Raw genomic sequence first — 13169 nt, 5'->3', positions numbered from 1 at the left:
TGCTATAGAAACGTCAGCAAAATTATTGTCACATAAACATATTTCCTTGCTCTTCTTTTTTTATTTCTCTAACGTGGAATAACAAGACACCAAGGCGAAAAATAAGCTGCACGCTATATTGTTATCATAAAAGCTTTCGGCTTTTAAGTGAAAAGTTCAGTACATTGATGAAATATTGTTCCAGAGAAAAACTGTTATTTTTCATTGTGTTTAGCAACTTTAGCAAAATCATTGTCACGTATGCAGATTTTTTGATAATCCTTTTTTTAAAAGTTGTTTTCCTAACGTGAAATAAAAAGACACTGGAGCGAAAAATTAACTGTACGCTATGTTTTTAAACTCGGTAATTATGTTAAACTTTTCAACAACTACATTAGACAAGTAAATATCTCCCTGATGCAATTAAGTACTCAAGTTCAGTACCAGAGTATAAATCTGCACTAAAACACTACCTGTTCACCAGGAGTAACTTCCACAAACAACACAATCATCGAGACGTTGTATGATGCGTTTGTTAAGAACTTTATATTATTATTATTATTATTGTTATTATTATTATTATTATTATCATTATTATTGTTATTATTATTATTATTAATATTATTATTATTATACAGCTTCTCATTAATCCCATATAGGTAACTGTCCAATTATTTTCTTAATTGGACAGCTCTTGTTGATAAGGAATTAATTAGGCAGCTATATAATTAATAGGTAAAGGGATTTCATGCTCCCCAATCAAGAAATAATTAGACTCGAAAATTTCCTCTGGCTACCAAATTGTCAGTCCTCGGAATTTTCCTCGTCCAATTATTTCTTAATTGGACATCAGCATGGAGTCCTATTACATATACTTATTATTATTATTATCATTTTTATTATTATTATTATTATTATTATTATTATAATATATATCTTCACTAAACTCAAAATAAAGGAAAAAAGAAGGGTAAAGAAAAGAAAATTTCGTATCATAACAAGCCTTTGTTCTTCTTTGCGTGGCTTAATTTTCAGACAGTATTTGGAGGTACCAGTCAGTGATATATCATAGCTTATTTATTATTTAGAGATCTTCGGGTGACATAACATATATTAGACCAAAACTACCTTATAGGTGTAGTAAAACATCGACTATCGCTGACCAAAATCAAAGCCACGACCAAGAGATCGACGAGCAACCTTCAAGGTAATAATTAGTAAGGGATAGTCTTCAAAACTATCCAGCTTTCATGTTATCATTTTTGGCCAACTGAATCGAATTCTATTCTAGTAATATCTGGTATTCACACTTAGTTCCACGTAGAGAATTATATACCCCTAATGATTTTGTGGATTTCACTCTTTAAAGATGGTAATCACCTATTTTAATAATGAGATCCCGTTACGATTTGACAACATTTCAACTGAAACACCGCATAGTGATTCAAGATCATGATTTATTTGAGTTTTATTAACATTAATATCAGAATCACTAGATATTGGAGTCATCAGCATATTATTAGGGATAGAATTAGAAAGAGTCAAGCATCCAGGAAGGTTATTAATGTATATATTGAAAAAAGAAGTGGGCCAATGATAGAGCTCTGGGGGATTCCACATTTAACACAATGGGAGTTTGACAGCACCCCGTTGACGAAACATTGTTGCTTTCTCTGAAAGATATCACCTAAATCACTGCAGCTCATAATTGCTAGTGAATGCCATAGGAAGATCATGATCAAATGTATCGATATTCTTCAGACAAGTAAAAACGGCGAACTTTAATTTTACCACAGTCCATGATGTTGCTGAGCCAATAAATTGTATTTTGTAGGCAGAGTAGTTAGAGTTAAGTGAAAAGAGCAAGCATGATTGATACTCCGTTAACAAGTTGTTGGATTTTTCATAGTAGCTGCTTCAATATGGGGTTTTCAGAAAGTTTGGAAATGACGGCAGGAAGAACTGTTATAGGTCTTTATTATACAGATATCGATGAAATACCAGGTTTTCTCTAGTGTCGAAAACTTGATATCTTTCATCAGTGGAAGATATCATATCTTTCACACGTGAAGATATCACTGTTGACATAGTAACGTATTTTAAAAAAGAATTTTTGAGCTTTTGTTTTATTTAAGCTTCATCGATATCTATATAATAAACAGAACATTACATGGCCGCTTAGAGATACGAATTTTATCTTCTCGTGTTCAATTTAGATATCTCACGAGTGAGCCCAGCGAACGAGTGAGATATCAACTGAACACTCAAGATAAAATTCGTATCTCCGCGCGCCCATGTAATATCCTCTATATAATTCAGTGTCGCCTTTGTCACCATCTTTGAAAATTGGGGCCGACTATTTCTAGTATCTATGCACCAGTAAATACTTCTTCTTTAGTTTTAGCATTTTTTGTTGTTAAATATTTCGCTTATCTTTCTCTTTGTTACAGACACAACATGTTTCGTCTCTGTGTCCTCTTCCTTCTGAGCTTTGTCGTGTTTGCCGCGTATTTTGTTGAGGCTAAATGTAAGTTTAATATAAAAAATATATAAATGGTTTTCGTATGAGTGGGAAACGTCAATACATTGTAAGTTGTAGCCGTACTATACGAACTCCTGAAAGAGAATCAATAGAAAACCGTTTCATACGACTGATGTCACGGCATGTCGTACCGTGTACGTGCTGTAAGAAGTGTGTTTGATATAAGCTGATAATGCGGTCTCTATATCCTCAAAATCATTTGATCAAAACCACACGAGTCTTCTCATTAATCCCAGATGCCTTTTTTGCCAGACAATTTTTTCTACCACCCTCCACCCATCACCCCGCTCCCTTTGTTTTAAAACTCAAAATGATCCACACGGCTCCCCAAATATACTATAACTCATGAAGTTCCCTAATCAAAGATAACAGAGTACCCCATATTCATTTTTAACCAATAACACAGCTCATCTCAAGTCTAAGGGGATTAATGCGGTAAGTTCATGAGACCAATGGTTAACTGATTATGGTGTGTAGTGTGGTATGGTGTAGAGGTGTAGTGTGGTATGGTGTCGACTGCAATGTGTTAATGTGTGGAGGTGTAGCGTTGTGTGGTGTGTGGTTTGGAGGTCTAGTGTCTTGTATGATGTATGCTACTTAGGCTCACGTCAAACGTCGAACTTCACATCAGCCGAACCTAATTGAAACAATAGGTAAAAAGGCAGTGTTCTTTGATGTCATGAGGTTCGGCTCCAGTGAAGTTCGACGTTTGATCATGGTCTAACTGTACTTCTTATCTTCTATAGACCGTAAAGAATTGCACGAAACATAGTGACTGCGCTATTCGTATGTGCTGTGCTGGTTTAGGAGGTAGCACCCCAGGAAATTGTGTTAAAGAACCTCAGGAAGGAATGTCATGTTATCCAGCGATACTTGTAAGTATGACAACCATCTTAGGAGGTGTTTATATCTCGGATTTTAGGGTTTTTCTGAATAAACCCGTCTTCAAGTGACCAGCCTGTTGATTATGAGGATGTTTCTCCTGGTTTTACGCTCTCCCTCCTTTCAAAAAACACCCTTTTAGGCCTTTTCCCACCATTACGAATTAACATTGTAATAAAAAAATCCAGAATGTTCTTTGCTAATAAGACTATTGGCAAGAGAGATCGAAAATGACGTCTTTTGATGGTTATCTTTCTCCACAGCCCTGGTCTAAGACCCAGTGCCCATGTGTTCTTGGTACGACGTGCACGCCAAATACTAAGAGCCGCAAGTTTACATGTGTCAGGTTGAAAAACATACCAGACGAAATAGAAGCTGAAAATCCTACGGGGATTAAAGCGGTAAGTCCACACATCAATGTTTCCCTGATTATGCTGTGTAGAATGGTATGGTGTGGAGTTGTGGAGGTTTGGAGGTGTATGGTTTGTAGATGAAGTGATGTATTGTGTGTAAGAGTAGTGTGGTATGGTGTCGAGGTGTGGTTTGGTACGGAAGGAGCCGTGGTGCGGTATGGTGTTGCTTGTAATGTGGCAAGGTGTGGAGATGTAGTGTTGTGTGGTGTGTGGTTTGGAGGTCTAGTGTCTTGTATGATGTATGCTACTTAGGCTCAGGTCAAACGTCGAACTTCACATCAGCCGAACCTAATTGAAACAATAGGTAAAAAGGCAGTGTTCTTTGATGTCATGAGGTTCGTCTCGTGTGAAGTTCGACGTTTGATCTTTGTCTAACTGTACTTCTTATCTTCTACAGACCGTAAAGAATTGCACGAAACATAGTGACTGCGCTAGTCGTATGTGCTGTGCTGGTTTAGGAGGTAGCACCCCAGGAAATTGTGTTAAAGAACCTCAGGAAGGAATGTCATGTTCTCCTGCCATACGTGTAAGTATGACAACCATCTTAGGAGGTGTTTTTCCTGACTAAACCGTCCGTCTTCAAATGACCAGGCTGTTGATTATGAGGATCTTTCGCCAGGTTTTCCGCTTTCCCTCCTTCAAAAAAAAACAACACCACTTTTAGACCTTTAGTCTTGGGCCTATGCTGCAGCCTTGTTCACCAATTGGAATTGACATCACATGTATTCATATATCCAGAAAGCTTTTGCTAATGAGACTATTAGCACAAGAGATCAAAAGTGACGTCTTTTGATGGTTATCTTTCTCCACAGCCCTGGTCTAAGACCCAGTGCCCATGTGTTCTTGGTACGACGTGCACGCCAAATACCAAGAGCCACAAGTTTACATGTATCAGGTTGAAAAACATGCCAGACGAAATAGAAGCTGAAAATCCTACGGGGATTAAAGCGGTAAGTCCACACATCAATGTTTCCCTGATTATGCTGTGTAGAATGGTATGGTGTGGAGGTGTGGAGGTTTGGAGGTGTATGGTTTGTAGATGCAGTGATGTATTGTGCGTAAGAGTAGTGTGGTATGGTGTCGAGGTGTGGTTTGGTACGGAAGGAGCCGTGGTGCGGTATGGTGTTGCTTGTAATGTGGCAAGGTGTGGAGATGTAGTGTTGTGTGGTGTGTGGTTTGGAGGTCTAGTGTCTTGTATGATGTATGCTACTTAGGCTCAGGTCAAACGTCGAACTTCACATCAGCCGAACCTAATTGAAACAATAGGTAAAAAGGCAGCGTTCTTTGATGTCATGAGGTTCGTCTCGTGTGAAGTTCGACGTTTGATCTTTGTCTAACTGTACTTCTTATCTTCTATAGACCGTAAAGAATTGCACGAAACATAGTGACTGCGCTAGTCGTATGTGCTGTGCTGGTTTGGGAGGTAGCACCCCAGGAAATTGTGTTAGCGAACCTCAGGAAGGAATGTCATGTTCTCCTGCCATACGTGTAAGTATGACAACCATCTTAGGAGGTGTTTTTCCTGACTAAACCGTCCGTCTTCAAATGACCAGGCTGTTGATTATGAGGATCTTTCGCCAGGTTTTCCGCTTTCCCTCCTTCAAAAAAAAACAACACCACTTTTAGACCTTTAGTCTTGGGCCTATGCTGCAGCCTTGTTCACCATTTGGAATTGACATCACATGTATTCAAATATCCAGAAAGCTTTTGCTAATGAGACTATTAGCACAAGAGATCAAAAGTGACGTCTTTTGATGGTTATCTTTCTCCACAGCCCTGGTCTAAGACCCAGTGCCCATGTGTTCTTGGTACGACGTGCACGCCAAATACTAAGAGTCGTAAGTTTACATGTGTCAGGTTGAAAAACATGCCAGACGAAATAGAAGCTGAAAATCCTACGGGGATTAAAGCGGTAAGTCCACACATCAATGTTTCCCTGATTATGCTGTGTAGAATGGTATGTTGTGGAGGTGTGGAGGTTTGGAGGTGTATGGTTTGTAGATGAAGTGATGTATTGTGTGTAAGAGTAGTGTGGTATGGTATCGAGGTGTGGTTTGGTACGGAAGGAGCCGTGGTGCGGTATGGTGTTGCTTGTAATGTGGCAAGGTGTGGAGATGTAGTGTTGTGTGGTGTGTGGTTTGGAGGTCTAGTGTCTTGTATGATGTATGCTACTTAGGCTCAGGTCAAACGTCGAACTTCACATCAGCCAAACCTAATTGAAACAATAGGTAAAAAGGCAGTGTTCTTTGATGTCATGAGGTTCGTCTCGTGTGAAGTTCGACGTTTGATCTTTGTCTAACTGTACTTCTTATCTTCTATAGACCGTAAAGAATTGCACGAAACATAGTGACTGCACTACTCGTATGTGCTGTGCTGGTTTAGGAGGTAGCACCCCAGGAAATTGTGTTAAAGAACCTCAGGAAGGAATGTCATGTTATCCAGCGATACTTGTAAGTATGACAACCATCTTAGGAGGTGTTTATATCTCGGATTTTAGGGTTTTTCTGAATAAACCCGTCTTCAAGTGACCAGCCTGTTGATTATGAGGATGTTTCTCCTGGTTTTACGCTCTCCCTCCTTTCAAAAAACACCCTTTTAGGCCTTTTCCCACCATTACGAATTAACATTGTAATAAAAAAATCCAGAATGTTCTTTGCTAATAAGACTATTGGCAAGAGAGATCGAAAATGACGTCTTTTGATGGTTATCTTTCTCCACAGCCCTGGTCTAAGACCCAGTGCCCATGTGTTCTTGGTACGACGTGCACGCCAAATACCAAGAGCCGTAAGTTTACATGTGTCAGGTTGAAAAACATACCAGACGAAATAGAAGCTGAAAATCCTACGGGGATTAAAGCGGTAAGTCCACACATCAATGTTTCCCTGATTATGCTGTGTAGAATGGTATGGTGTGGAGGTGTGGAGGTTTGGAGGTGTATGGTTTGTAGATGCAGTGATGTATTGTGCGTAAGAGTAGTGTGGTATGGTGTCGAGGTGTGGTTTGGTACGGAAGGAGCCGTGGTGCGGTATGGTGTTGCTTGTAATGTGGCAAGGTGTGGAGATGTAGTGTTGTGTGGTGTGTGGTTTGGAGGTCTAGTGTCTTGTATGATGTATGCTACTTAGGCTCAGGTCAAACGTCGAACTTCACATCAGCCGAACCTAATTGAAACAATAGGTAAAAAGGCAGTGTTCTTTGATGTCATGAGGTTCGTCTCGTGTGAAGTTCGACGTTTGATCTTTGTCTAACTGTACTTCTTATCTTCTACAGACCGTAAAGAATTGCACGAAACATAGTGACTGCGCTAGTCGTATGTGCTGTGCTGGTTTAGGAGGTAGCACCCCAGGAAATTGTGTTAAAGAACCTCAGGAAGGAATGTCATGTTCTCCTGCCATACGTGTAAGTATGACAACCATCTTAGGAGGTGTTTTTCCTGACTAAACCGTCCGTCTTCAAATGACCAGGCTGTTGATTATGAGGATCTTTCGCCAGGTTTTCCGCTTTCCCTCCTTCAAAAAAAAACAACACCACTTTTAGACCTTTAGTCTTGGGCCTATGCTGCAGCCTTGTTCACCAATTGGAATTGACATCACATGTATTCATATATCCAGAAAGCTTTTGCTAATGAGACTATTAGCACAAGAGATCAAAAGTGACGTCTTTTGATGGTTATCTTTCTCCACAGCCCTGGTCTAAGACCCAGTGCCCATGTGTTCTTGGTACGACGTGCACGCCAAATACCAAGAGCCACAAGTTTACATGTATCAGGTTGAAAAACATGCCAGACGAAATAGAAGCTGAAAATCCTACGGGGATTAAAGCGGTAAGTCCACACATCAATGTTTCCCTGATTATGCTGTGTAGAATGGTATGGTGTGGAGGTGTGGAGGTTTGGAGGTGTATGGTTTGTAGATGCAGTGATGTATTGTGCGTAAGAGTAGTGTGGTATGGTGTCGAGGTGTGGTTTGGTACGGAAGGAGCCGTGGTGCGGTATGGTGTTGCTTGTAATGTGGCAAGGTGTGGAGATGTAGTGTTGTGTGGTGTGTGGTTTGGAGGTCTAGTGTCTTGTATGATGTATGCTACTTAGGCTCAGGTCAAACGTCGAACTTCACATCAGCCGAACCTAATTGAAACAATAGGTAAAAAGGCAGCGTTCTTTGATGTCATGAGGTTCGTCTCGTGTGAAGTTCGACGTTTGATCTTTGTCTAACTGTACTTCTTATCTTCTATAGACCGTAAAGAATTGCACGAAACATAGTGACTGCGCTAGTCGTATGTGCTGTGCTGGTTTGGGAGGTAGCACCCCAGGAAATTGTGTTAGCGAACCTCAGGAAGGAATGTCATGTTCTCCTGCCATACGTGTAAGTATGACAACCATCTTAGGAGGTGTTTTTCCTGACTAAACCGTCCGTCTTCAAATGACCAGGCTGTTGATTATGAGGATCTTTCGCCAGGTTTTCCGCTTTCCCTCCTTCAAAAAAAAACAACACCACTTTTAGACCTTTAGTCTTGGGCCTATGCTGCAGCCTTGTTCACCATTTGGAATTGACATCACATGTATTCAAATATCCAGAAAGCTTTTGCTAATGAGACTATTAGCACAAGAGATCAAAAGTGACGTCTTTTGATGGTTATCTTTCTCCACAGCCCTGGTCTAAGACCCAGTGCCCATGTGTTCTTGGTACGACGTGCACGCCAAATACTAAGAGTCGTAAGTTTACATGTGTCAGGTTGAAAAACATGCCAGACGAAATAGAAGCGGAAAATCCTACGGGGATTAAAGCGGTAAGTCCACACATCAATGTTTCCCTGATTATGCTGTGTAGAATGGTATGTTGTGGAGGTGTGGAGGTTTGGAGGTGTATGGTTTGTAGATGAAGTGATGTATTGTGTGTAAGAGTAGTGTGGTATGGTATCGAGGTGTGGTTTGGTACGGAAGGAGCCGTGGTGCGGTATGGTGTTGCTTGTAATGTGGCAAGGTGTGGAGATGTAGTGTTGTGTGGTGTGTGGTTTGGAGGTCTAGTGTCTTGTATGATGTATGCTACTTAGGCTCAGGTCAAACGTCGAACTTCACATCAGCCAAACCTAATTGAAACAATAGGTAAAAAGGCAGTGTTCTTTGATGTCATGAGGTTCGTCTCGTGTGAAGTTCGACGTTTGATCTTTGTCTAACTGTACTTCTTATCTTCTATAGACCGTAAAGAATTGCACGAAACATAGTGACTGCACTACTCGTATGTGCTGTGCTGGTTTAGGAGGTAGCACCCCAGGAAATTGTGTTAAAGAACCTCAGGAAGGAATGTCATGTTATCCAGCGATACTTGTAAGTATGACAACCATCTTAGGAGGTGTTTATATCTCGGATTTTAGGGTTTTTCTGAATAAACCCGTCTTCAAGTGACCAGCCTGTTGATTATGAGGATGTTTCTCCTGGTTTTACGCTCTCCCTCCTTTCAAAAAACACCCTTTTAGGCCTTTTCCCACCATTACGAATTAACATTGTAATAAAAAAATCCAGAATGTTCTTTGCTAATAAGACTATTGGCAAGAGAGATCGAAAATGACGTCTTTTGATGGTTATCTTTCTCCACAGCCCTGGTCTAAGACCCAGTGCCCATGTGTTCTTGGTACGACGTGCACGCCAAATACCAAGAGCCGTAAGTTTACATGTGTCAGGTTGAAAAACATACCAGACGAAATAGAAGCTGAAAATCCTACGGGGATTAAAGCGGTAAGTCCACACATCAATGTTTCCCTGATTATGCTGTGTAGAATGGTATGGTGTGGAGGTGTGGAGGTTTGGAGGTGTATGGTTTGTAGATGCAGTGATGTATTGTGCGTAAGAGTAGTGTGGTATGGTGTCGAGGTGTGGTTTGGTACGGAAGGAGCCGTGGTGCGGTATGGTGTTGCTTGTAATGTGGCAAGGTGTGGAGATGTAGTGTTGTGTGGTGTGTGGTTTGGAGGTCTAGTGTCTTGTATGATGTATGCTACTTAGGCTCAGGTCAAACGTCGAACTTCACATCAGCCGAACCTAATTGAAACAATAGGTAAAAAGGCAGTGTTCTTTGATGTCATGAGGTTCGTCTCGTGTGAAGTTCGACGTTTGATCTTTGTCTAACTGTACTTCTTATCTTCTACAGACCGTAAAGAATTGCACGAAACATAGTGACTGCGCTAGTCGTATGTGCTGTGCTGGTTTAGGAGGTAGCACCCCAGGAAATTGTGTTAAAGAACCTCAGGAAGGAATGTCATGTTCTCCTGCCATACGTGTAAGTATGACAACCATCTTAGGAGGTGTTTTTCCTGACTAAACCGTCCGTCTTCAAATGACCAGGCTGTTGATTATGAGGATCTTTCGCCAGGTTTTCCGCTTTCCCTCCTTCAAAAAAAAACAACACCACTTTTAGACCTTTAGTCTTGGGCCTATGCTGCAGCCTTGTTCACCAATTGGAATTGACATCACATGTATTCATATATCCAGAAAGCTTTTGCTAATGAGACTATTAGCACAAGAGATCAAAAGTGACGTCTTTTGATGGTTATCTTTCTCCACAGCCCTGGTCTAAGACCCAGTGCCCATGTGTTCTTGGTACGACGTGCACGCCAAATACCAAGAGCCACAAGTTTACATGTATCAGGTTGAAAAACATGCCAGACGAAATAGAAGCTGAAAATCCTACGGGGATTAAAGCGGTAAGTTCACGACATCAATGTTTTCTTGATTATGGTTTTTTAGTGTTACGGTGTAGAGGTGTAGTGTGGTATGGTGTAGATGTGTAGTGTGGTATGGTGTAGAGGTGTAGTGTGGTATGGTGTAGATGTGTAGTGTGGTATGGTGTAGAGGTGTAGTGTGGTATGGTGTAGAGGTGTAGTGTGGTATGGTGTAGAGGTGTAGTGTGGTATGGTGTAGAGGTGTAGTGTGGTATGGTGTAGAGGTGTAGTGTGGTATGGTGTAGAGGTGTAGTGTGGTATGGTGTAGATGTGTAGTATTGTATGGTGTAGAGGTGTAGTGTGGTATGGTGTGGAGGTGTAGTATTGTATGGTGTGGAGGTGTAGTATTGTATGGTGTAGATGTGTAGTGTGGTATGGTGTGGATGTGTAGTGTGGTATGGTGTAGAGGTGTAGTGTGGTATGGTGTGGAGGTGTAGTGTGGTATGGTGTAGAGGTGTAGTGTGGTGTGGTGTGGAGGTGTAGGTGTAGGTGTAGGTGTAGGTGTAGGTGTAGGTGTAGGTGTAGGTGTAGGTGTAGGTGTAGGTGTAGGTGAAGGTGTAGGTGTAGGTGTAGATGGTATGCTGTGGAGGTGTAGTGTGGTATGGTGTAGAGCTGTAGTGTGGCATGGTGTAGAGGTGTGCCGTGGCGTAGGGGTGTAGAGGATGTGGTGTAGAAGTGTATTGTGGTTGGTGTGGAAGTGTAGTTTGGTAAGGTGTGGAGATGTAGTGTGGTGTGGCGTTCTTTGATGTCAGTTTTGGCTCATGTGAAGTTCGACGTTTGACCTTTCTCTAACTGTGCTTCTTATGCTTCTTATCTTCTATAGAACGTAAAGAATTGCACGAAACGGAGTGACTGCGCTACTCGTATGTGCTGTGCTGGTTTGGTAGGAAACAACCCAGGAAATTGTGTTAAAGAACCTCAGGAAGGAATGTCATGTTACCTCGCGATACGTGTAAGTATGACAAACATATTAGGAAGGGTTTTATCTCGGATTTTAGGGTTTTCCTGACTAAACCCGTCTTCAAGTGACCAGCCTGTTGATTATGAGGATCTTTCTCTCAGGTCTTCCGCTTTCCCTCCTTCCAAAAAAAACCCACCACTGTTAGGCCTTACGTCTTGGTCCTATGCTGCAGCCTTGTTTCCACCATTATGAATTAAAATCATATGTAGTAAAATATCCACAAAGTTTTTTTCTAGTGAGACTATTAGCACGAGAGATCGAAAATGACGTCTTTTGATGGTTATCTTTCTCTACAGCCTACCTCTAAAACCCAATGCCCATGTGTTCTTGGTACGACGTGCACTCAAAATCCCACGAACCGGCACAAGTTTACATGTGTCAGGTTGACACATGACATACAAGCAGACGAAATAGAATCTGAAAATACTTATTATTAAGTAATCAGGTCTATCTAGGCGATTTGTTTCTTGAGGTTTGAATAAATTTTGTCGATTTGAATTGATTGAATTGAATCTTGAAAATTGAATCTTGATTTTGTGTTTGTGTGTGTTTTACTACACTATTATTATTGCTATAGTGTTGTTAGACTGGAGAAATAAAAAAACGCGCGCGTGTGCTGTGTGCAGTTATAAAGCACGCGGGGAGAAGTGTTAGGAGAAGCACGACGCGTGACGGAGTGCTTCTCGACTCTTCTCGAGTGTTCTGCCAATCCCCAAGTGCTTTATAACTCCCCACAGCACAGCAAGCAAGTTTGTTACTTCTTTTATAAAATGCAAAGGGCGCGTGCGTGCTGTGTGCTCTCATAAAGCACGCGCTCCCAACCAATCAGAATGCGAGATTCATAACAGTTATTTTATAATAGTCTTTTACTCTATGGGTCGGACTCTTGACTGGTTGACTACGGCCTCAATAGACCCTTTTCGAGTTCCAAATTACCGCTGTGTTTCTTGATTACAGACTCATTTACTCAGGCTTAGCCTTGATTTTGTGAAGAATATATTCAGTGTTCCAGTCAAGGTCCGTCAAGTTTCAAAGTATTCGTATCGTTGAAGTTGTGCATTCTTTACTTTACCGTTGGTATTTGCGAGTAATTAGACACTGATTCGAGGCTTAGCCTGAGTAAATGAGTCTGTAATCAAGAAACACATCGGTAATTTGGAACTCGAAACTGGAGTATTAAAGGTATTTGTTTGTCTAATTAAAAACAAATAGATAATAATACAAAAAAGTAAATGTGTCTTTTCTTTTGTGGTGAGGTGGCTGTATTTGTACCCTTTGTTTTGTCCTTAGACTTGCCACAAGTCGACTACTTTTTTGGCAAAGACGAAAAAAAGACTTCTCGTGAAGCAGTGGCACTTTTAAAACCTTACGCCGCCACCACATTTTGGTGGAATCGGTTACGTATTGCAGTCTGCGCTTCTTTTAGTTGCGGGAATTGAAGGTGTGCAATGAAGAGACATTTTAAAATAACGTTTATGACAGAGGTAGAATTATTAGAGACATTTAAAATCAGGTTAACCGCTAACTGCTAGGGATCAGGCCCAGAGACATGACCACAAACACGGAGAAACACTTATCATCAATGAAATTCAATATGGCGGCTCTTCCAGCCACAACTTCCTTATGGCAGAGGTAGAATCACTAGAGACATTTAAAATCAGGTTTACCGCTAACTGATAGGGAT

The 13169-nt window shown here is 41.0% G+C and overlaps 1 protein-coding gene across 1 annotated transcript; it reads left to right on the top strand.

Moving 5' to 3' along the window:
* Positions 1-1120: 1120 nt before the first annotated feature.
* Positions 1121-11997, top strand: LOC116298472 (uncharacterized). Its single transcript, XM_089035640.1, has 21 exons — positions 1121-1186; positions 2430-2506; positions 2928-2956; positions 3268-3396; positions 3667-3804; positions 4214-4342; positions 4629-4766; positions 5176-5304; positions 5591-5728; positions 6138-6266; positions 6537-6674; positions 7084-7212; positions 7499-7636; positions 8046-8174; positions 8461-8598; positions 9008-9136; positions 9407-9544; positions 9954-10082; positions 10369-10506; positions 11348-11476; positions 11782-11997. The coding sequence occupies exons 2-21, from the start codon at positions 2437-2439 to the stop codon at positions 11920-11922; spliced, it is 2505 nt and encodes an 834-aa protein (XP_088891766.1). The 5' UTR covers positions 1121-1186; positions 2430-2436; the 3' UTR covers positions 11923-11997.
* The last annotated feature ends 1172 nt before the right edge of the window (positions 11998-13169 follow it).

The sequence above is a fragment of the Actinia tenebrosa genome, unplaced genomic scaffold (genome assembly GCF_029948245.1).
Source record: "Actinia tenebrosa isolate PJP-AT-01 unplaced genomic scaffold, QUT_ActTen_1.0 PGA_scaffold3__52_contigs__length_22856419, whole genome shotgun sequence".
In the NCBI taxonomy this organism is placed as follows: Eukaryota; Metazoa; Cnidaria; class Anthozoa; order Actiniaria; family Actiniidae; genus Actinia; species Actinia tenebrosa.
This window is presented reverse-complemented; position numbering and strand designations above follow the sequence as displayed.